The sequence below is a fragment of the Chrysoperla carnea genome, chromosome 3 (genome assembly GCF_905475395.1).
Source record: "Chrysoperla carnea chromosome 3, inChrCarn1.1, whole genome shotgun sequence".
In the NCBI taxonomy this organism is placed as follows: Eukaryota; Metazoa; Arthropoda; class Insecta; order Neuroptera; family Chrysopidae; genus Chrysoperla; species Chrysoperla carnea.
Window position 1 is genome coordinate 53,305,067 of NC_058339.1, and position 22,291 is coordinate 53,327,357.

The following is a 22,291-nucleotide window of genomic DNA, read 5'->3' on the forward strand; positions in this document are numbered from 1 at the left end:
AGGATAGAAGAACCGAGAGGGTATAGAAGCTGTATCTTTTAACCATAACCTATATAAGTATTTTAACGTTCATATTCTTGTTTAAGAATATATCATCGTTTTTCATCGTTGCACACAGACAACCAACGTTATGAAGAGAGCTATAGAGAAGAATACTGTGAAATAATCACACGATTCAATATAATGTACAAAATAATATGTCATATCAGATGTTTTATATCGGAACAATAAAAACACTTATTGCAACCGTCAAGGTCTGTGGAAATAATATATCTCATATTTCCATAAACCGTTGAAATTACTTTATTTTTAGGTGATTTTTTAGGAGATCTCTGTATTGCAAATCTCGCTATAGCCATATTAAATTTACCTATATTGCATTTGCGGCCTTAGAAGGCCGACCAAAGGTAAAATCTAAAACCGTAGATATTCCACAGGAGTGCATAACTTACAAACATAAAGTTAAGGTTGTTGTCTCGCTTCGGATACAGTGTCATTTAATTACCATAAAAGTTTGAAGTCGATTGATCGTCTCCAAATCTAGACTAAAGTTCGGATCATTAACACGTAGATCATAGGAAAGGTTGTGATTTTAACAAGCTTTTTAACAGAAACAGCAGAAATTTTCCAAAAATCTAACTGAACATTCATGTATTCGTTTTGAGGCAAAAAAACGACAAACCTGATATTGATTGTTGCATTAGGTGTTGGAAGAGATATTACAGTAGAAATAAAAATTACACTTTCTTTCACTACAAACCTATAAACTCTTACCGTTCATGTAGACTTAAAATTTTTTTACAGTATCGCGGGAATTCAACAACTTTAAGGTTTTTTAGTGGTTAAATTATTTTTTTTACCTTCGTACAGCAAATGTCAACTTTCAGCCCACTGTGCCACTTTCCACCTCCGTAAGGGAAAAAAATAGTATACATACGAAGGAAGTAAGTAAAGAATGACTCGGATCTCATTTTTGTTGTCGCCCAAGGCGAAGCTTCCTAGGTGTGTAATATACTATTTACTTTTGCTCCCTAGGTGTGCAATATACTATTGCTCAAAATCAGTCCACTTGTTCACTTTGTTCGATTAACAGCATGGTATTTGAATTAGCTGTTCACATGAAGTGACCCAATCCATTTATTAATCATCGTTTTATACTGTTGTTGGTCATTTATACATAGAATACAATAGAGATAGATACATCGTCGCCCACGAGATTTATAATAATTTAAATTGTGTGTGTACAATATATTGTATTACCTAGACTATTTATTTTTTGTATTTATCTAGATAAATACATATTGAGAGGATACACTATATCTACTACATGATATATTTTGGTATCAGATGTGTGATAATTGTTCAAATTTTATGATTACATCATAATAAACGAAATAAATATTTAAAAAATCACCACTATAATTATTCATATAATCTGATAACACAAATCTTTTTAACGGGTTTTTATTTTATCGAAAATTTTTATTAATAATTTTTTGTATGAAATTATTATAATAATATTAATTAAAGTATTCAAATTACCGTGACGTTAATAATTATAATTTATTACAGTTAAAATTTTATATATACGGAGTGTCCATTACGGAATTCTATGATGAAAGTCCCATTGCATTTTCCTTTCTGACGTTAACCATTAAGGCTTCCTTAATTAACGGTTTTTATAATTTAAAATAATTTCTCGATTAATAACTAGAAAACTTAAATTTTTAATAACAAGCAAATTTATGGGAAATAAAGTTTACCATAATTAAATCGTCAGATTAAAAAACATCAAAGATCTTTTCGTTTTACCTTTTTAGGATATAGTAGGTAAAGAATTCATAGTATCTGAGTGGTCCGGTTACCTTGACTACTCGATATAAAGGGCTCTCTATTCATAATTTGATTTTGGATTTTTATTCATTGTTATAAATACAGGATGTTAAATTACATTTTTTTATTATGAAATCAAATATCTACATTTTTTTCAAGTTTTTGGTTACTTTAAGTAAAAATCCCTCATAAATGATACTTATTGTACCACTTGCCCTAAAAAGTCAGGGCTCGAACATCAGGCTTCTAGGTATCCGGTCTAGGACGTAAACAATTCCGTCACTCTTATATCTTAGACCGAATATCTAGAGGACTCATATTTTCTAATATGATACTAATATTTTCTGGTAATAGGTTAATGAATGTTATTTAAACCACATCCCCGAAATTTGTTTGAAATTTTTCTATATAATTGGGTATTTGCATGATTTTTTTGTTTTAACAGCCGAAAAATTTCGAATAACTATAAAAACAACCCAGATAAAAGCCATCAAAGTTTTGTTTTTATCTCATTCTAACAAGACTGAATTTAAAATGGAGTATCTATGTTATACAATATGAAGGCTATGCTATAGCATATGGCTGATAGACACACTGACGTCATTGTCCTTATCGGATCTCCCTGTTTAATACCTGTCTTTACAATGCTTATATCATCCGTATTTCTTGGCCGATTTTAATTTTCTTTAAGCTTAACTTCTCGTTGCCTCGATCATCAAATCTTTCTTCAGAGCAGTATTTAAAATCATCGACTGCATGCTTTCGTTAAACTTTTGTACAAACATACGTAGAAATTTCGGAAATGGGTAAGAAAACAACTGTTTAAAAGCTTGATACTGCCCTCTTTAGAGAAAGATTTCCCAACATTAAGAAAGAACGATAGAAATTTATCTTGCCAACCCAGATGGCTCTCGACAACTCAGTAAGTTGAAGTAATTTGCAATAGTATACTTCGGAATACATTTACTCAGCTGATAAAATTATGAACGTATCTGAATGAATCTCGTTGAACTTTTGGCAACCGGGTAGGTATTGTAACTAAAGCTTATATCTTTAATGATCTTCAAAATTCATACTAACGAAAACTGCTTCATGACAGAAATCTGATATCTCCTTACAACAGATTGTATGAAAAACTATTTTGGCTTGTTCATCTTCTCATGGTTTAACTAACGGTAAGTTTTATAAAATATAATTTATAAAGATATTAATATGAATGTTTGAGCTAGATATTAAATAATAAAGTAGGAAACAAATAATAAAACATAAAACTATTTGGTAAATAAATACACATAAATAGTCAAATAATTGCAGTTATATAAGATGATGATAATGATAATGATATTGTAGGGTGTGATAATAACTGATAAATGGTGTTAAACGGATATTATTTTTAATGGATCCTGTACTGAAATATATACACATACGTAACATATAGTACTTGCATAGTCTAAGCTTTTATAGCAGTAACAAATATCTATTATAAAACAATGAAAAATATAGAGGTGAAAATGATAGTAAAATACAAGTTAGAAATATAAAAAGGACCAAGTATTAGAATTTTGTGTGTGAAAATTACGTCTAATTTTCGAAAGAACTGTATTTTATTAGTTTTGATCAAAAAATTTCACTTAGAAATTTATATCTTCATATTTATTAGTTTTTTCGAAAACAAGAGAATATGTAATATAAACAGTGTAAATATGAAAAAGAGTCTAATATTCCGTTATTAAATTTCTTCCTATATACTATTCTTAAATATTCTAAAATAAATATTCTAACAAATAGAAATTATCCAAAATTCATTAGTCTATGAGTTTTACAATATTCCAAACATATTTTAGAATTCTGTAAGATATCTGAGGCAAATAAGGACTCGAGGGTAATAAGGTCCACTATTGAAATTTCTCTGTAACAATATTATGACACTTCACTCTTTATGCACACATGCGATTAGTGCATAAAGAGTGAAGTGCCATCTTGTCAGTGACGAACGACACTAGCAAGTACTTTGAGAAGAACTTTGTTAAAGCAACAGATTACTGTGTAGTTTTTTAATTTTTCGTCCTAAGAAACGGTAAGTTCTTTTTTTTATTCATATAATAACGTACACCCCAATTTTAGTCTTTTTATTTTCTTTGCACTACAACAAAATGTACCTACAAACTATGTAAAAGTAAGTTTTAAATTTCCACCCGGTATGTGAAGTATTATTGGAGAGAAAATGGTACCAAATCCTCCCTACCGGACTAGTTTTTTGCTAGCATTTTCACTTTTTTAATTGTGCCGTATTTATTACTGATATGGGAGCTTGAACTAACAGCATTATATTGAAATTCTTGATTATTATTCATCTACAATTCTACTTTATTATAAAGTTTATTCATTCTACTTAAACTATTATTATTTAAATTAAACTTTTTTTTTGTGCTAATTGAATAATTTATATAATTAAGAGTTTTCTTTTGATTGGGTTGAGTAAAATTACAAGAACAAACGCATGTTGGGAATTTTTATTTTCATAAATTATTTTACCAAGCCGACAAGGAGCAATAAGTAGTAGGAGTTTATTCTATACTTGTACCGTTTACCATGAAATTCGAACATTACTCTTCAGAAAAAAGGTAAAATATCACAATATTCGAATAATCGTGGCAGGTATTTATAAATTTATACCAATTAAAGTGGAATTATGCTTAAATATTTATATTCAAAAGTATTTATTTCATCTTATTTGTTCTCTATAAAAAAGTAAGGGTAAGTTCGTTTTGATTATCTGGTTAATTTCAAAGCACTTTTTTACCCATAAAATTTGGTTTAGTTGTTTGATTAAACATTTTTAGTTGTTTTTTTAGTTGATTTAGTGGTCTGCATATTGGCGGGAACGCAGGTAAGTTTTTTTAAACATATTATACATTAACACAATTGAGTAAAACAAGTGCATCCAATAGAGTTAGTTAAATTTAAAATATCTATGACAAATATAAGTAAAATACTATTTACTTGTAACAAAATTCTTGTTTTGTTATAGACGTTTATTAAGTTTTAAAAAACGAATAAACAGGAATTTGAAAAAATAAAGCAAAAAGTTTTAAACATGGCATAGTATCATATGCAACAGGCTGAGCTTTTCATTGAGCTTGAAAACTTAGGTCAAGTATAATGCCTGCAAAAGATGTGCGCCTATTATGGCAACTTAAAAAAACACCATGTATGAGCACATGTTTTTCTTATAATAAGTTTTAACCCCCGAACCAAAAAAGGGGAAAATATAAAATTGACCGCTATGTGAGTGTGTCTGTTTGTCTGTCTGTCGTGGCATCGTAGCGCCTAAACGGATGCTTCGATTTTGATTATTTTGTTTCGTTTGAAAGGAAATTTAATGTGGAGTGTTTTTAGCTATGCTTCAAGTGCGAGTTTAGAGTTTTGCACTTAGAACAATTAAAAAATAGGCCATGATCTTCAAAATCGGTTCATTTTTGAGAAGATTCTAAGGAATAAGGTAATTTAACGGAGAGTGTACTTAGATACGTTTCAGTAATACTTAAAAGTTTTACAATCTGTAAATTTTTTGGTAGTAATGCTTTTAACACCAACTATTTCTTCAAGCATTCATCAATTTTTAAAGTTTACAATATTGTAAGCCTAAACTCTGTGTTAGAACTTTTAACAACGTTTTTGAAGATTGGTAAACATATGGCTTATTTTTTCTCAAGAATAAATTAAAACCACCAAACTGGATAAGTTATAAATGAAGATAGACATATTACCAAATTGGTTATAAAGCTCGGTGATACCTAATATCACAAATAATATAAAGTGTAATAATACAGAAACATAATATTCGTCAACAAATGAAAAACCATCCAAAATCCTTAATACCTATAATCCTTAATCATTATAAATCCTTAATAATCTGACACCTTTTCATTTTTTTATGGCCTTAAATTTATTCCCTAACCAACCAGAAAAATAAGAAAGAAAAATCGACACGACAACCAACTCTAATTTTTACCGATAAGATAATTATAACTAGGATCACACGAGCGTTGATTTTAACGTACGTTTATTAGACTTCCATACTAGCAAATATTTAACGTATTAATAAAACGGTCGATGCAAACCTTATACTAAAAAAACACTGTGACCTTAGACTAAGTAAAATAAAGGAAACATAATGAAATCCATAAACAATTTTACTTTAAAAACTGTTTTAATTAATTAATTATAATACTTAAAAATAATAATGAAAACTTAAATAATTATATAAATTCATATCACAATCATAGCCTACAAAAAAAACGATTTATAATACTTCTAAGTAGGTATTTTTTGTTTTTGTGTTAAATTAGGTAGTTCATTTACATTGCTGTGTCTTAACCTCATTTCTGGTTATTGTTCTGGACCAGTTATTGTACAAGCTGGTACTTGTAATGTTTTTGGTGTTGGTGGATGAGGATGATGATTCGGTGGTGGGGGGTGATGTCCTTCACCAGACGGTGGTGCAATCATTATTATATGTTCATCTAATGATAATGATTCAACGCTACTTATATCTAATGTATCACTTGACGGAGATCTTGTATGATATAATCCAGGTGTGAGATGATCTGAAAAGAACATAAACAAATTTAACAAATTTTTCCGTTTCTTTGATCTCAGAACTTTGAAGTCCGAAATAAATCTAAGTATAGTTTTACTTAAATTAATTCCAGAGAATGAATTTTATTAAAATTGGATTTTAACCAATAATAAAGAGAACTTTTGCCAATTTGGTTTTAAATCTTTCTTGGTCAGACCAAAAAAGTATTATGGATCTTTAAAAATAGTGAATGCTGGTCAGCAATACTAAAATGACACTGGCTTTCACTATGGTTCATTTTTTTGCAATCATTACTTTTAAAACGACAATCAATGGGAAAATATCAATTGAACAAATAATCATTTTAAGCCCAAAATCAAAGGAACACTTTTTTCAATCCCATTTTGATCCCACTTTTAACTCAAGAAAATATATTTAACTCATTCAGAAAGTATTGCGCTCAAATGACGAAGCACTAAGGTCTGAAAATTGCAAGTTCGAAACATCTTTTTGAAAGATTTATATATAAATCTTTCTATATTTTAAATCCCTATAGAACGAAAAGTCTCTTAAATTGATTTGATATCTCATTCATAATCACCGTGGAAAATTATTTTTATCGGTGATTCATGTAAAAGTTCAAAAATATTTTGTTCTTTCGATTTTTATTTATAATAATACAGCTTAACATAATTTTTACCCAATCAAATCGGAACTTGCGTTTAAAATTAACGTTTAACGAATTGTTTTCAAAACAGCAGTGATTTGATTGGTCAATATCATTTTGAACGATTTTTAAGTCCTACCGCTATACATCAATTTCAACATGATTTCCTTTACTTGAACTCTGGCTCAAAATGTGGGATGCTATAGGTTTGAAGCCTCTACCTGTTTGTATATTTCTTTGTTTTTTCGTAGCTTCCAGATGGTTGAATTAGTTTCAAAACGACTTTTTTATTATTTGAAGTCTGATTTAATCGTGATATGAAATATTAGGATTAAAAAGACATTTTAGGATAAATAAGCAAGCTGTCTAGGGTGCGCACGTTATAAAAAAATCAAGTGTGCCGATGACCCTATTCTGGTATAACTCATTTTCGATATGCAAGACATACACAATATTCTTTAATAGTATAATTATTCATTTTTGTATAACATTTTATACAAAGTTTTTCAGAAATTTCCATAATAAGATTAGTCTAAGTCTACTTTCTACTATTATACGTATAAAGGATTGCACTCTTCTTCTTTAGATAGCTGCTTAAGCGTTAAGAATCTTTTTTAAATCCATTTACCAAAATATAATAGCAAGCAGATTTTAGGGGCGGTTAATCAATAATAGGCCGCAAACCCAAGCTACTTACTGATCACATCACCATTGAGACATTGATTCTTTATATCCTATTAAACAAATTTTTATGCAGAGGAAAATATCAAACAGCATCGCCAAATAAATGGTTTGTATTCATTTCCCAACAAGCCATAAAGAACACATATAGTCGCAGAAACGAAGCAATGAAGTTCGAAAAATTTGAACAGTAAGTCGTATTTGAATGCGGTTTTCGGCATTCGATTCGTTAGAGCGTCACAAAATTTTGTGACCTAAATTATTTTATAAGAAATTAAAAATATGCAATTTGTATAAATAATATGCATTTTTAGTTAATCGTAAATATACTAAATTACACGGGGGTTTTTAGGGTCGCTGTACACGAATATCGCAAGAATTGATCAACGAGGTACCCCAGGCATAAGGTATCTGGTTACCAATACTTTCGCGATATTCGTGTTTAGCGACCCTAAAAACAGCCTTGAATGACGAGTTTGGACCGATTAGGTTTGATAAAAACTCCAGAAGATGGCGGGGATATCGTTTACCCTAGGAACCAGGTACCAGGAAGATAAATTCTGACGCGATATTCGATTTTGTGACCTCAAAAACCTCCGAGTAACAAGTTTGGAATCATTTTCAACACTATTAATCGAATTGAGAATTTCGGTTTAGTATATTTACGGTTAATTTAAAATGCAGTTATAAAATGCATATTATTTATTAAAATTGCATATTTTTAATTTCTTATAAATCAATTTAGGCCACAAAACGCTTTAACGAATCGAACGCCGAAAACCGCATTCAAATCCAGTTTACTGTTCAAATTTTCCGAACTTTTTAGTATTGTGTTTCTGCGACTAATAATAGCTATACAAAGTTGCAACAGTGAAGTAATTAGCAAGGTTTTTAGGTGTGTGTTTACGACCTATTGTACAATGTTAATTGAATAATAATTAATCCAAATTTAAAGCGTTAATAAATAATTTTCTTTTTTTTTTATAAACATTATAATACATGATAAATAAATTTTCATTTTGGTAATAAATGAAAATGAATATATAATAATTCGCATGGTGTAAACATTAACTTACCAACACTATGCTCACGTAATAAATGTGATTCTTTATTATTATTGTACATGGCACGATGATCATCTAATTGTTTGGCACTACATAACGGTGTATCAACTTCTTTTGTATTATTAAATAATGTATAATCTACTTCATATTGTCCTAAATCACGTTTGAATGTAACGATGGGATCAAATCGATGACCCCAAAGGATCTCTGATGGTAAATAACTTGAACGGGCTTGTGTTGTCATACCAGTTGATTCGATTACACCCTCTGAAAAAATGAGAAAAATTATTTTATTATTTTTGAATGTTTTCTTCTAAAGGGGAACGCATATTAGATGTCAAATTTAGTAATAAAACAAGTGAAAACAAACAATTGACTGAGAATATTGTTGAAATACCATGTATAGACAGTGTTGATTACGGAATCGTTTGTTTTTTCACGTCATGTAAGTAACGAGAGATAGCCACTCTTAAATAGTCAGGCATGCATACATGCAGCTCTCGGATAAACAGTGAGGTTTACGAAAAAATATCTCAAACAAAAGTTGTTTATTTTGTTATAAGGAATATTTTATACAAATAAGCTTTTGTTTTATCTCTAACGGTTTACAAGATGGGTTCTAAGTATACAAGACCCAATTGACCTATGTTGCTCATTTATGTTTTACTTTATGCCTTACTTTTTACATCCTGAGAGCGCTGTTATCAGGTATGGGCAAACGTGACTTAGAGAAGTCCCTCAGACTTCTGTAACTAAAATACGAGTAAGACAGAGAAACAACATTTTTTTTCTACTTATCTCAATAATATTAGAACAACTGAGATAGGTAGAGGAGTAAATACCTGTCTCGCTCCCTCCCCTATGAGCATTCGGACTTGGATAAAGAGACACACAATAAAGTTTATGGCACACAATAAAGTTATAACAATGGTGACTTCGACTTAAAATAACTCGCCCATGCCAGGATTATAGTTTAATTTATTCCCAAAATAGGAAATACCGATAGTATTTTTTTGCTTTAATAAAATTTCATGCATGAAACAAACATCAAAGAAAAATTATTTTTTTAATAGCTATTAAAACAACCATTCAAGATAAAAGCCTTCGAAGATGTATTTGTATCTCTAGCAAAAAATACAATTTAGCGTGCCATATATTACGTCATATTTCATATACTATGCCCGAACTCTTTGTCTAATATCTACCTAATTAGTAGCTGAAAATGCTTGTATCATTCGTATGTCTCGGTCAATTTTAATTTCACTTCTTGTTATCTCTTTTACAGTATTATCATATTTTGTTAAGAAATGCCAAATAAAAAAATTTAATATTGGAGTGTAAATCTTGATTTTATTACCTAGCATAACAATAATTTCAAATCGCTCTGTCAATAAATCCGTTGCAGACAATTTATACAATGGTGAAGTCTTATTAATTTTATGAACGATTGTAGTTGGCCAAATAAAAAATATTTTATCTTCTTCACCATCACCGCCAACCTAAAAAGCAGAAAAATCAAAGTTTTATACAAAATCTTACGACAAGAAATGAAAGAAGCGAAGTTGAATAGCACACCTTAGTTCTCACCTTTAACTCTTGCTGGTAGAATGGCAGTTGTTCACCTTCACGTGTCACTTTATGACGTATCAATTGTGCCCGAACATGAGCTTCAATTATATGAGATTTACGCATATCACCTACTCGGAACATTAAACATGGTTGCCCATCACGATGGCATATTACTGCATTGCGTGAAAATAGTAAGGTTTCTGTTCGTTTTTTAGGTCGTGCTAATTTTGCAAATACAATTCCCACCATAAATGCTTGTATAAAAACACCCGTAATTGATTGTAAGCACATTACAAATATGGCTTCAGGGCATTCTTCGGTCGTTGTACGTCCACCATACCCTAAAGGCAAAAACAAAAAATTTATATTAAAATTATTCGTAAAAATTGTAGACCATTTTTATCTATGTTTTGCAATTTAGTTTTCTGGAGTTCGGGTTTCAGAGTAAACAGACCAAGAAGAAAAATAACAATGGTATATTCAAGCAAAGATATCCGTGCATGTTATCAAATCATGTAGAAAATCTACAAAAATTAATTTGGCTAAATATTTTCGAAGAAACCATCTGAAATATTATAGGGTAGTCGGTTTTAAGAGAAAATTCAGGCGATAATTGTAAAACCATTCATCCAGTTTTTAGACTTTAACCATTCATCCAGTTTTTAGACTGTTTGGCACCTTTTTAGACATAAGAACTTTAGGAAATTAATTAACTTCAATATATAGAAACAAGTAAAGAAGATTTTATAATAAAATTTGGCAATAAAATATAAGCTTAATCTAATTTTTACCCGACTGCTCGACGCAAAGGAGTAGGGATTTAAATTTATATTACCTATAGTATGCTGCGTTTCCACACTAAATAAGAAACATGAGGTAAATGATTGTATGTTTGTGACACATGGAGTCCATTCCGCTGAATGATTTCCACCAGGTAAATGATCTGGTATAAGATCATCATGAGTATATGCTATAATCCACCAAACAAGTGAAAATCCTAACCACGATAGAAGAAAGCTACATGCAAATACTAATAACGTCCATCGCCATTGTGCATCCACCAGGGTTGTGAAAATATCCTAAAAAATAAACAAAAATTTAAAAAAAAATTCACAATTGCTGGTTGTCATTTCTACTTACTTGTAAATATTTTCTTCGTCTTTTTGCTACATTTCCTTGTACTATATTACAATCACCATGCTTAAACACTACCCGTTTTCGAACACGCCTTGAGGAAAATCGAGACTGCCTATATCTGAAACAACAGAAAGAAAAGTCATTTGAATTGTTTATTATTTATTTCAAGAAGTTATTTTGGTGACTAAATTAAAAATAGAATCTTCTTCATAGCTGTTCCTTCTGCAGTGGATGTTGTAACACGTAATCTAAAGTTTCTTCAGGCTTATTAAGATGGAAAAATTTCTAAGACATTAAATTCCCATTACTTTGTAGGTATATGACAAATTAGCTGAATTAGCTGAGGATACATTACAAATGTTCAGAGGGTTCAGATCTTTCTTATACTCAACTATTTAAGAAAACCCAAGGCTTTCTTAATATCTCCAAAATGCATTTCTTAATATTTCTAAAGCGTCAAGTTTATTAAAAAATCCATCTTATTTCGAGATAATCCTAATCTGGGTATGTTTTCCAAATCAAGAAAGGCATGTTTTTAGGGAGCTCCTCCTCTCCTCATTAGTTTCTTACTGTTAGCAGGTCTTTTGATAGATTTCCAATACATTTTCGTAATAAATAAATTTATACTCTAGGATCTATCCAAATGAAACCAGTTCAATGGAAGATCGACGTTAGAGAGGGTATATACTTATAAGGAGTCAAATCACTGTTATAAAGAGCCCGCGTGAAATTTTAACCAAAATGGAGAAAAACTGGCAATGGTAAAAACAATAAAGGAAAAAAACAATTCGAGTTTCCTTCGAAAAAAGCAGAAGTTAATGCTAACATTTTTATATCAATATCATGAAAATAATATACCTATAATTTCTTTATTATTTTCGCTTACGTTATCCTTTTTCGCAAATCAAATTCACACTTCATCGAAACTTTACGTGTAATTAGGTAAAGATAACTAAAAATAACTAAGAATAAACACTAAGTAACATCATCAGTCTACTAAATTTAGGTGCAGACGCCATTAATTATTTGAATACAAACATATACAAGAATTATTTTCGTCTTGATCTTGAAAAGTTAAAATTACTGAAATCAGGAGTATCTAATTTAAATGCGTGTCTTTTTTTTATAATTTCGATCTATTAAAATTTATGAAATACTAGAACACATTTTTTTTATTCTACAAAGAATTATTTCATAAAAAATGAGTTCGGTATTGTTTTAACTAACAAATTTTCCTTGAAATTTCTGTAACAAATAAAGGTTGCAAATTACATTTTGAGTAAAATAATTTGCAAAGCTTGATAAAAATCATATTAATTTCATAATTTATTTATTTCATTTTAATAATTTCTAAAATGTTAAATTTTTTCAAAAATTCTTTAGAATTTCTATTTAGCATATTTTTAAATATTTTTTACCTATATTAATTTCTTTTTTAATTTAAAAATGGATATTGAAATATCTGAGATATGTTGAGAGTTAAGCCATTTTTTTGTATACTCAAAAAGAGCACTTGAAAAATTCCTTTTTTGCATTGTAGCACATACCTTCGAACAAAAAAAATTTAAAAGTGAAAATTTCTATAACTTGTTGGTGGTTAAATAACTTTCCTGTTAGTAAGAGAATTTCACAGGGCGAGAAAATGGGTAGTTAAAAAAAGCGTGCCACTACAAGCTTTTATTTAGCTTCAACTCTTCGGTTGATGGTTAAGTATAAAACAAAATTGGTTTTACAAGCTTTTTAACTATTACATTAAAAACAGAAGAAAATAATTTCATTGATTGCACTAAAAAGTAAAATAAAAATTTTTGCATGAATCACATGCATACTTAGATTAGTGTCAATTTTCGAATTGAAAACTGTAGCTTTCTATCAGAATAATAAAAAACGAAAATATACATTTTTTTTATTTGCATATCTAATTAGTCAAATATCACTTGAGATAGACCAAAAAAGCGCGTTCCATCAAATTTTTATTTTAAAGATTTGTGTAGGTGATGGAGTAGTTTTACTAGTTCAAGATATTTATGTAAATTAGTTCATTTGAATTTCGCTTAACTACTTAAACAAAAAACAAATATTAAATTTCCTGCTTAGTCTGAATTTTTTTAGTCATTAGAAAAAGCCAAGATATTTATAAAACAAAAAAAGTATTAATAGACTATTTTATTTATGCAACACAACATATGTGATTTCGTCGTTTAGTCCGTTGTCTTTATAATTTGCATATAATTTAAGCTTAACAAGACAATTCTAGTTTACGATACTAGACGATTCTAGTTTATTATCTCGCCTACTGTTATCGATTAATAATCTTTCGTAGTCGCGTTTAAATATTGTGTTGGCATTTACAACTGTGATTCCAGAATTGCTTCATTTAAATCAATTCCTGATTTTATTCATAATTAATATTTAATAATACAGAAAAACCACACGATTAAATAAAAATGAGAGTTTGGGACAAATTAATTGATTTCTTATGTAGGTATAATAATTTAAATTTTTAAATAAACTCATATGAATTATAAAAACTTTTCTTTTAAATTGACATTAAATAATTTTCGAAAAAGTAATAATTTACAGAAAATGTTTCTATCGTATTTCCTTCCAAAGTATGTATTTGTCACTAAACATACTCGACGTCAATTTCTAGAGCAAGTTGATACCGAAAACCGTTGTTAAATTACTCAAAATTGATTTAAAGTTATTTTTAAATATACTTAATAGGAACTAATACACATTCTTCAAACAAAGTATTTTGTATAAAAAAGTTGTGTGTGTATAAAAATGAAATGTTTGATTAGTTTGCGATGAATGAAATGTTTTCATCGAAATGTTTTGCACAAATATATTTTATCTAAAGTTACGTCATTAAAGAGCTTTAATGCTCAAAAGTCAATTACTTTTTTCTAAAGACTTTTTACGTAATAGTAATTTGTGTATTTAGTAGGAAAAGCAATGCCTTCTCGGCTCGGACTACTTTTAAATTTATGAGCAAGCATAGGAGTCCGGGAATGTATTATATTTTTTCTGAAATTGTTAAAAATAGCGACGTTCAAGTAGCGTTTTGACGACAGAAAACCTGTCTGGTATTTTAAATGCTTCCCGTACTGGTATTAGGTCACCAGACCACTTAAACCGCTTAAAATACCAGAAAAACAGAATTTTTGTCGTCAAAACGCTACCTGAGCGTAGCTATTGTTAAAGAATTTCAGAAAAATGGCTTTTCTTACTACAAAACGTTTAAAGAACGTTTGTTGAATGTGCTTGGTTTAAGTCGGACAAAACCAGCAGTATCGGAGAGTCGATTTTTTTTCTTTTGAGAATATGTGAAAAGTAGATGTTAATCGATTCTGGCGATGCAGCTAAAAATTTAAAAAGAACGGTTCTCACAATAATGGTCTTGTTCAGTATTATTAGACTACTTACGCCCACATAAATTTTTAACTTATAATTAAATAATATAGTAATATAAGAATAAGAAAAGTAATTTTTCGTTGATAATTTATGTATTATTTAATATTTAATTTCCAGATTGTTTTAATGACTTTATTACAATGATAAATAATAATTATGGTACTAATTAATGATATTAAGTACTGGTAATAGCTAATTACAAGTATATTAATAATTACATGAACTAATACAATTATAAATACATTGATTTTTTTTCTTAATTATAATATTAAATTATTTGGCTCATATAGATGTTACGACATCCAAACAAAAACTCAATATTTCGAATTATATTTTTTTAATTTATTACAATGCTGTACATGACTAACACAGGTTGATTGATTTTGTTTGATCAATTCAAACAAAAATTTTCTTCGAAAAAAGATTATTGAAGTATTTCAATTTGTGAACTTTTTTAGTATTAAAATAGACATTTTAGATGTAATAGGATTATTAAAATGAAACAATGTTATAATTTTTATATTATTTTAAATTTTTTGTCCTGTGTCTACAATTTTCCGTTTACCCATTGTACTTTCATTGTGATGAAACACAAATTCAAATTAAAAATTATAAATATTAAAAATTATGGAAATTAAAATTAAATTTTTTTTTTTCATCAACCTTGAAAACATTTTTCATTGTGTATACAAATTAAAGTTTATAGTGTTAGCAATAAAGTTTAATCATATTTGATCGATAGAAATTATCTTTTAGCTATTATATCAGGGGCCAGTCAATAGGCCAGAGAGGGGCAACCTGAAATATGAACTATAAGTACAAAATTTTAAGGGGTTTTTCTTTTTAATATAATCAGTCAATAAAAATGAGCAACATTTACCAAACAAACCAGCACAGACTAGCACCTAATTATTATTTTGGCAAGTCAAAAAATAGTATGAAAAAATATAATAGTATGATAAAAATATTTTACCATTAATTTACCCGAAAATGCAGTTTGATTAATGAAAATGAAAGTTTGAATGCGGAATGAAATTTTAAATTCATAAGAAATTTTACCTTTTTAAAGCAAGTGAGTGAAGTTTGAATCTCTAGGAAGCGCAGCTGTCCCTCCCTGATATAATCGATTTTGTAAACAATGATCGCACAATATTTTAAAAAAGTCTTTGATAGCGTTTTCCTAACTCATGGAGAAAATTACTAAAATTTTCATTTGTACAGTTAGATAGAAACGAAAAAATACACAGAAGCCGGGGCTATAACTCGAGTACTCCAGATATCTGGTCTAAGACGTAGCCAACTCCGTCACTTCTGTTCTAAGTGAGTGACACCAATTATTTGTAACCTCTTCGCCTCTTTATTCAATTTGTATGTCTGTGTATATACACAAACGTTACGTACTATTATACAAGTCGTACTATTATATTATTATACAAGGCTACATATAATTGGTGTCACTCGCATAGAGCAGGAGTGGCGTAGATGTTTACGTCCTAGATCGGAAATCTTGGATATCCAGAGTAGCTACCCGGCTTCATTGTAATTTTTCAATTTTTTTTATTTGTTTGAAAATACGTAATTTGCGTTTTCCATTGACGTGCACAGTCTCGTCCTCATATGTTAAGTGGTATAATATATTTAGATAACAAAAGTTATTAAAAGTATCATGTATAAGAGACTTTGATTTATATAAGTTTCATAATAAAAACACCAAAATTTTGGTAAGGAACTTTTTTATAGAGAATTGTATGTTCTTTAACTCGATAACAAAACTATTTTCGTTACCTCTTTCAAATAGTTATAGATTTATTTGCAACTAGCTTGATACCCGCTCGCTTCACTGGGCTTAAAAGTAAAAGCCATCGCTTTATAGCATCCACCTTTCTTGATCTCACTCATACCCCTTCCGTAGCACATAGTTCACAACGTAGTTCAATGAGTATATCAGAAAAGAAGGCCATGAATTCTTTGACATTTACTATTTAAAATTTGTACAGAAATCTTTGATTTATGGTTCAAAATGGGGATCATAGAGAGAGTAAAAAAAGGTCAGATTAAATTTAATTTTATTTATTTATTTCTTTCTTTTTTTAAATATATTTTTATAAATTATAACTCATGTGTTATTCTGATGTATGAGCTATATTCGTGTATAGTTTCATGCCAATCCATTCGGCATCCTTTGCGTGAAAGCGTAACAAACACACAAACAAATAAACAAACAAGCAAACATCCTTACTCTAACATTTATAATAAATCCCTATATCTTTGTGTGTTTATATAATAGGGATGTTTTTATTTGGAAAAAAGGTCCATAAAATTTTGTTGGACTCATATTAGATGAGATGTAAAACGTTTTTATTGGATTCTACATATCATATCACCAAAAAAGCAAAAAATGAGAGGCAAAAACCAAAGATGAGTGTACTAAATACCTAATGAGAATTAAATAAGAGGACATGCAGTGTATACATAATCATGTTACTATTCAGGTCATCGAAGTTTCTTTAGTTTTCTTTGTTGTGGTTAGAGTACCTACGGATTTATCTTGCTATAGCCGATAATCATAATATTCTCATTTATCATAATTTTTTATAATAATAACCAGTTTGTTTGGTAATTTTTCAAGACTAAAGCAACAAATCATTTACAATAAATAATAAATTTATTTATTTATAAAATTGCATCACAAATTTTAATTATATTTATAAAATTTATTTGATGATTGAATTAATATCTAATTGTATACGAGCATAAAAAAATTGTTTATATTTATTCTTTTTATAGTCCAAAATAAATATTTATCAAAGTTTTAATTGATTACTATTATAATAACAATAACAAATTTGTTATGTAGGAACTGCGTAAAATAAATGAATTCCCGCTTGAGGATAGTTAAAAATAAAATTGTCATTTATTGAAAAATTTTAAAAATTAATTACTATAACTAATAGATCAGTCCCTTGCAATCTTATCAATAAAACATTTATAAACTACTCCAATAATTTTCGAAGAATAAATAGTTTTCTTTTAACTTTACCGGATATCGTTTACAACCATATTATTTTCTGTTCATCGGAGTCCTTCCACCCCTGACCAAATAGCTGTTGACGCCCTAAAATACACTCTACTGAAATTTTCTGAATTAGTGCTTTGGGGTTATCATTTAATGATTTTCTTGGCAATGAATTGTCATAAAGTTTCCATTTGTTCGCGAAATATCAAGGAATCGAGCGAGACACGAGAATGTGTATTAATTGACTGGATATCAATGAGAGTCAATTTGACTCCACGAGAGTGTGGACTAAGGGTTAGAAGGCAATGAAAAACAATTACACTTTTATTTTATATTGCAAATGTTCTATTTATGACATAAACAATCATATTAACAATGTTATGATCTTTCACATTAAACTTTCATCAGATCCATTATATTGAAATTAGACCATTGTTCTTTCACTAATTATAATTTGTAGGCATGGCCGTCGCCAAGAGGGGGCAGATAGAGGCAATTTCCCGCCCCTAAGTTCACTCAATTGCTTTAAAAAATAACAAAATTTCATTTCACTTTCAAACTTTTATTGTCATTAATCAAACTACATTTTCAGGTAAATTAATGGAAAAAATGGGTATAATTTTAAAACACTACCATTTTCTTTTCTTTTTTTTTTGGTCCTAAATTTTGACAAGTCACTTGAGTTGAAATATATAATAATAATTAATTATGTGCATTTTTGTTAACTGATTATTTAAAAGAAAACGCTGAGAAAAGAGTGTTTTGCAGTATAAAAGCAGTTTGTGTGTCCGTCACCTTAATTGGAATACGTGACTATACTGAAAAACGTTTTTGCCTTTTGTAGCAATAAACGCCCTTTAAAATTTTCTACTTATAATTTATATTTTGTATCTTTCAGGTTGCCCCCCGCCCCCTATGGCCCATATAGTGGCTGGCAACGCTCCTGTTTGTAAGTACCTCATAATAATAGAATACAATAATAGCTTTTAAATATGTTTTTTGCGTAATGTAATGATAAATGTTTATTTGCGATAGTTTATTCTCTTATCATCCATTCGAAAAGTATCTTGGGCAAATGAAATAATAAAAATAGAATCAAAATCTGAATTGTTCTTTTTCCCAAATCCAGTATAAAGAATAGATGTAAAAATCGTACCAAAAGGATGAGTCAGATAGTCAAACACTCCAAAAAGATTCAGTTTTCGGACTTTGTGGGTTTTGGCTATTTTTGAATTTCTTATTTCATTATCGTCGTATTAGAAAAATGATATTCATTAAATATAAGTTTGCCTCTTAAGATATTTCCTCAATAAGTGACTTTATACTATTTACAAATTCCGTTTCAATTTGACGATAAAATATGTTATAGCTTGAGAAAATACAAGACGAAAGACGAAAATCAACAGTAAATCTGTTCGATGTATACCATAGTTTTCGAAATATTCAGTCTGGAGATTTAGGGAAAATCACTATTTAGAAGAAATACACTATTTACTGGCAAAAATTGAGATTCATTTATTTTATGATTCATTTTATGGAAAAACGAGTACGGTTATTCATTATTTTCTTTCCAGAAAAATATTTATCATGTTTTTAATTAATGAATATTGCTTTTCTAAATCAATTCTAAGAAAATTACGATTTTTACATAGTAAATTATTCCATTGAAGAATTATATTTGAAGAACATATGGGATTTACATGTTAAAAATTTTATCAGTATAAGGATACATATAAAACTTTGTTTTGCTTAAAAGAGATTGGCAATCAATCTTTGAATGCCCATAACTTCTTGGTTTTTTAATCAATTTTAATTTCACTTTCAAATTTTGTTATGGTATCAAGTCTAGTTTTACATTTTTATGTGTAATATGGCAAATTCGACATCAGGCAACTACCGTATTGAAAAGAATATCGTAATAACATTTTCGATTATTTTCACAGAAAAAAAAGTATATAGTAATAAGTATGTGGTACAAAGTAAAAAAGAGACCTTACATACTGTGGACTAATTCAAACGAACATGTTATAAATTTTGAATCAAAGTTGCTTAGACCAACACATACATAAACTTATAGATGGGATATTTTGTTTTTGGTAACATTATAAATAAAAAATAGTATTGTATAACTAAACATGATAATATAATAATTATATGATAACGTTTAACAGTATGACGTAATTAAAACAAGGTAAGTATATACATTGCGGCGCAAAGCGAATGTAGGATGAATGACTCAAACTGTCTATCATTGTAAGCTATTGTGTACACATGGCGCACAATAGCTTAGCAAAAAAAAAAACAACTTGATATTTATAGTTTATTTATTCTATGAATTTATTTATTAATATGCTAATTATTTATAATTATTATTCTTAAAAAAAATTTATTCTTAGTAGAATTTTTGTAAAAAATGTTGTACAATAATTTTATGCGGGTAAATCCATATAGGTAGGTAAATTCATCGGAGTTTTTAATATTTTTAAATATTAGGTTTCTCCACAGGGCCAGATTTTTATTGATACGATTATATTCAAAAAAACTGGCCATGAAAATTGATCCTATGCTGTAGTAATTAATAATGTTAATATAAATAATATAAAATGTATAAATAATATAAGTAGATAAATATTTCTCAATTTCGAAAATTCTTGCCAAATATCAATTTTGAAACAAATTGAAGACAAATTGAGATATTTAAAGACATTCTATACACCAATATGTACGAGTACTCTTTGGCCAATAATAATATGGAGTGTCTCAAAAAAATATAGACACTGGTGAAGTTTCAACGAGATTTACCAACGAAATTCACAATTACTTATTTGCGAGATTAGTTTGGAGAAGAAATATTAGCTCAAAGTATCCTGAAGATTAATTTCAGAAAACCACGTTCATTTTTCGACAGCACACAAGAAAGAGGAGTTGTCGAAAAGTATTAATAATATCCTAGAGAATTCCTTCTTTTTCTGTGGGGGCATTTCAAGCAAAATGTTTATAGAATAAGACCAACTACAATCAATAATTAAAAATGAATGTGACCAATAACCAATTAAAACGATTAGCAAAATTTGGATTTTTCTTTGGACTTTCGATAAATGGCTGTTTTCTACACTCGTTCACATTGTTTTGAATTTAAAAATTTTTCCGCATAATAATAATTTTATAAATGTTACAGGCATAAAAAGAGTATATACAATTTTGTAGGACACTTGTTCCAAAGCTTTTCGAGTTTCAGATTTTACTTGTTAATTGTCAGACCAACTTAAAAAAGGTTCGCAGTTACCTGTCTAAAAATTATTGGTTTGAGAAATGTTGAGTTCTATAAATTATTGTATTTTTTATAAAAGCGCTGGAAAATAATTCATTTTAAAATTATCAATATTGAAGTTCTAATTTACTCTTTCCAGTTTTCCACCAAAGAATGGGTAGTCACTGCGTTGCTTTTGCAGAAACAGGGAAGTACAATAAAAACGGAAGAGCAACAATATTTAAATATGAGCGCTTCATTTTTGTTTTAAATATTGAAATAATTTTTACTATTTAGCAAGAAAAACGGAAGTGTTATAAGAAAACTTTAATAAATAAAAAAACCAATTATTGACGTTCTTAATATTGAGAAAGAATACCTACGTAAATATTTTTAGAAATTTTTTTGTGAACGTATACAAATTGTTTTTTAGAATTAAAAAATAACAACGTTTTTAATTACCAAGTATAAACTTTCTTTGAAATATTAATTTACAAAAATATACACAATTTGCATAAATGTTTTAAAAATCTATATATATTATTTTCGTTAATTATTTTTACAAATCAATAACATTTTGGTAAATGTTTATATACGTTTTTAATAGCAAAGGTAAAGTTTAAAAGTTTGTATAAACATTTTGTTAAAATAATAATACCTATTTGACGCATCCAAAAATATGCAACATTGTGCTTGCTCCAAACACACAAGTTAAATATATTTTGTATTTTATTGTATTACACAAAAGACAATTTTATTATTATTATTATTATTATTATTGTTAAATTAAGAACACCCGTGTTTATTCACACGATAGCGAACTAAATTCTCCACATTAAACAGTGTGGTTGTTGTATAGGGTAATAAAATAACCGATAATCGATATATACCGATTATTGTCACGGTCGGAAAATTTGAATAATCAAGATTGACCCATTAATCATCGATGCTATCAAAATCAATTACGTGAAATATTATTAAATGAAGAGAAGGTAAAATGGAAAACTAATTTATTTTTTCATTTTATTAGTAAATTTTGGAATATTTGACCGGTTGATTGAGCCATTATAAAGGC

At 28.6% G+C, this 22,291-nt stretch overlaps 1 protein-coding gene across 4 annotated transcripts in view; it reads right to left on the reverse strand.

The window, feature by feature from the left end:
- Positions 1-6,132: 6,132 nt before the first annotated feature.
- Positions 6,133-22,291, reverse strand: part of LOC123294647 (G protein-activated inward rectifier potassium channel 3-like) — a 39,571-nt gene continuing 23,412 nt past the window's right edge. For 2 of the 4 annotated variants that reach the window (XM_044875744.1, XM_044875746.1), the window contains exons 2-7: positions 11,537-11,651; positions 11,232-11,475; positions 10,403-10,737; positions 10,185-10,326; positions 8,840-9,094; positions 6,133-6,443 (exon numbers count right to left, since the gene is read on the reverse strand). In XM_044875744.1, the coding sequence (XP_044731679.1) occupies positions 6,226-6,443; positions 8,840-9,094; positions 10,185-10,326; positions 10,403-10,737; positions 11,232-11,475; positions 11,537-11,651 (1,309 nt within the window). In that variant the 3' untranslated portion in view covers positions 6,133-6,225. The remainder of the gene's footprint in view (positions 6,444-8,839; positions 9,095-10,184; positions 10,327-10,402; positions 10,738-11,231; positions 11,476-11,536; positions 11,652-22,291) is intronic. The other 2 variants (XM_044875745.1, XM_044875747.1) reach the window with 1 other exon arrangement.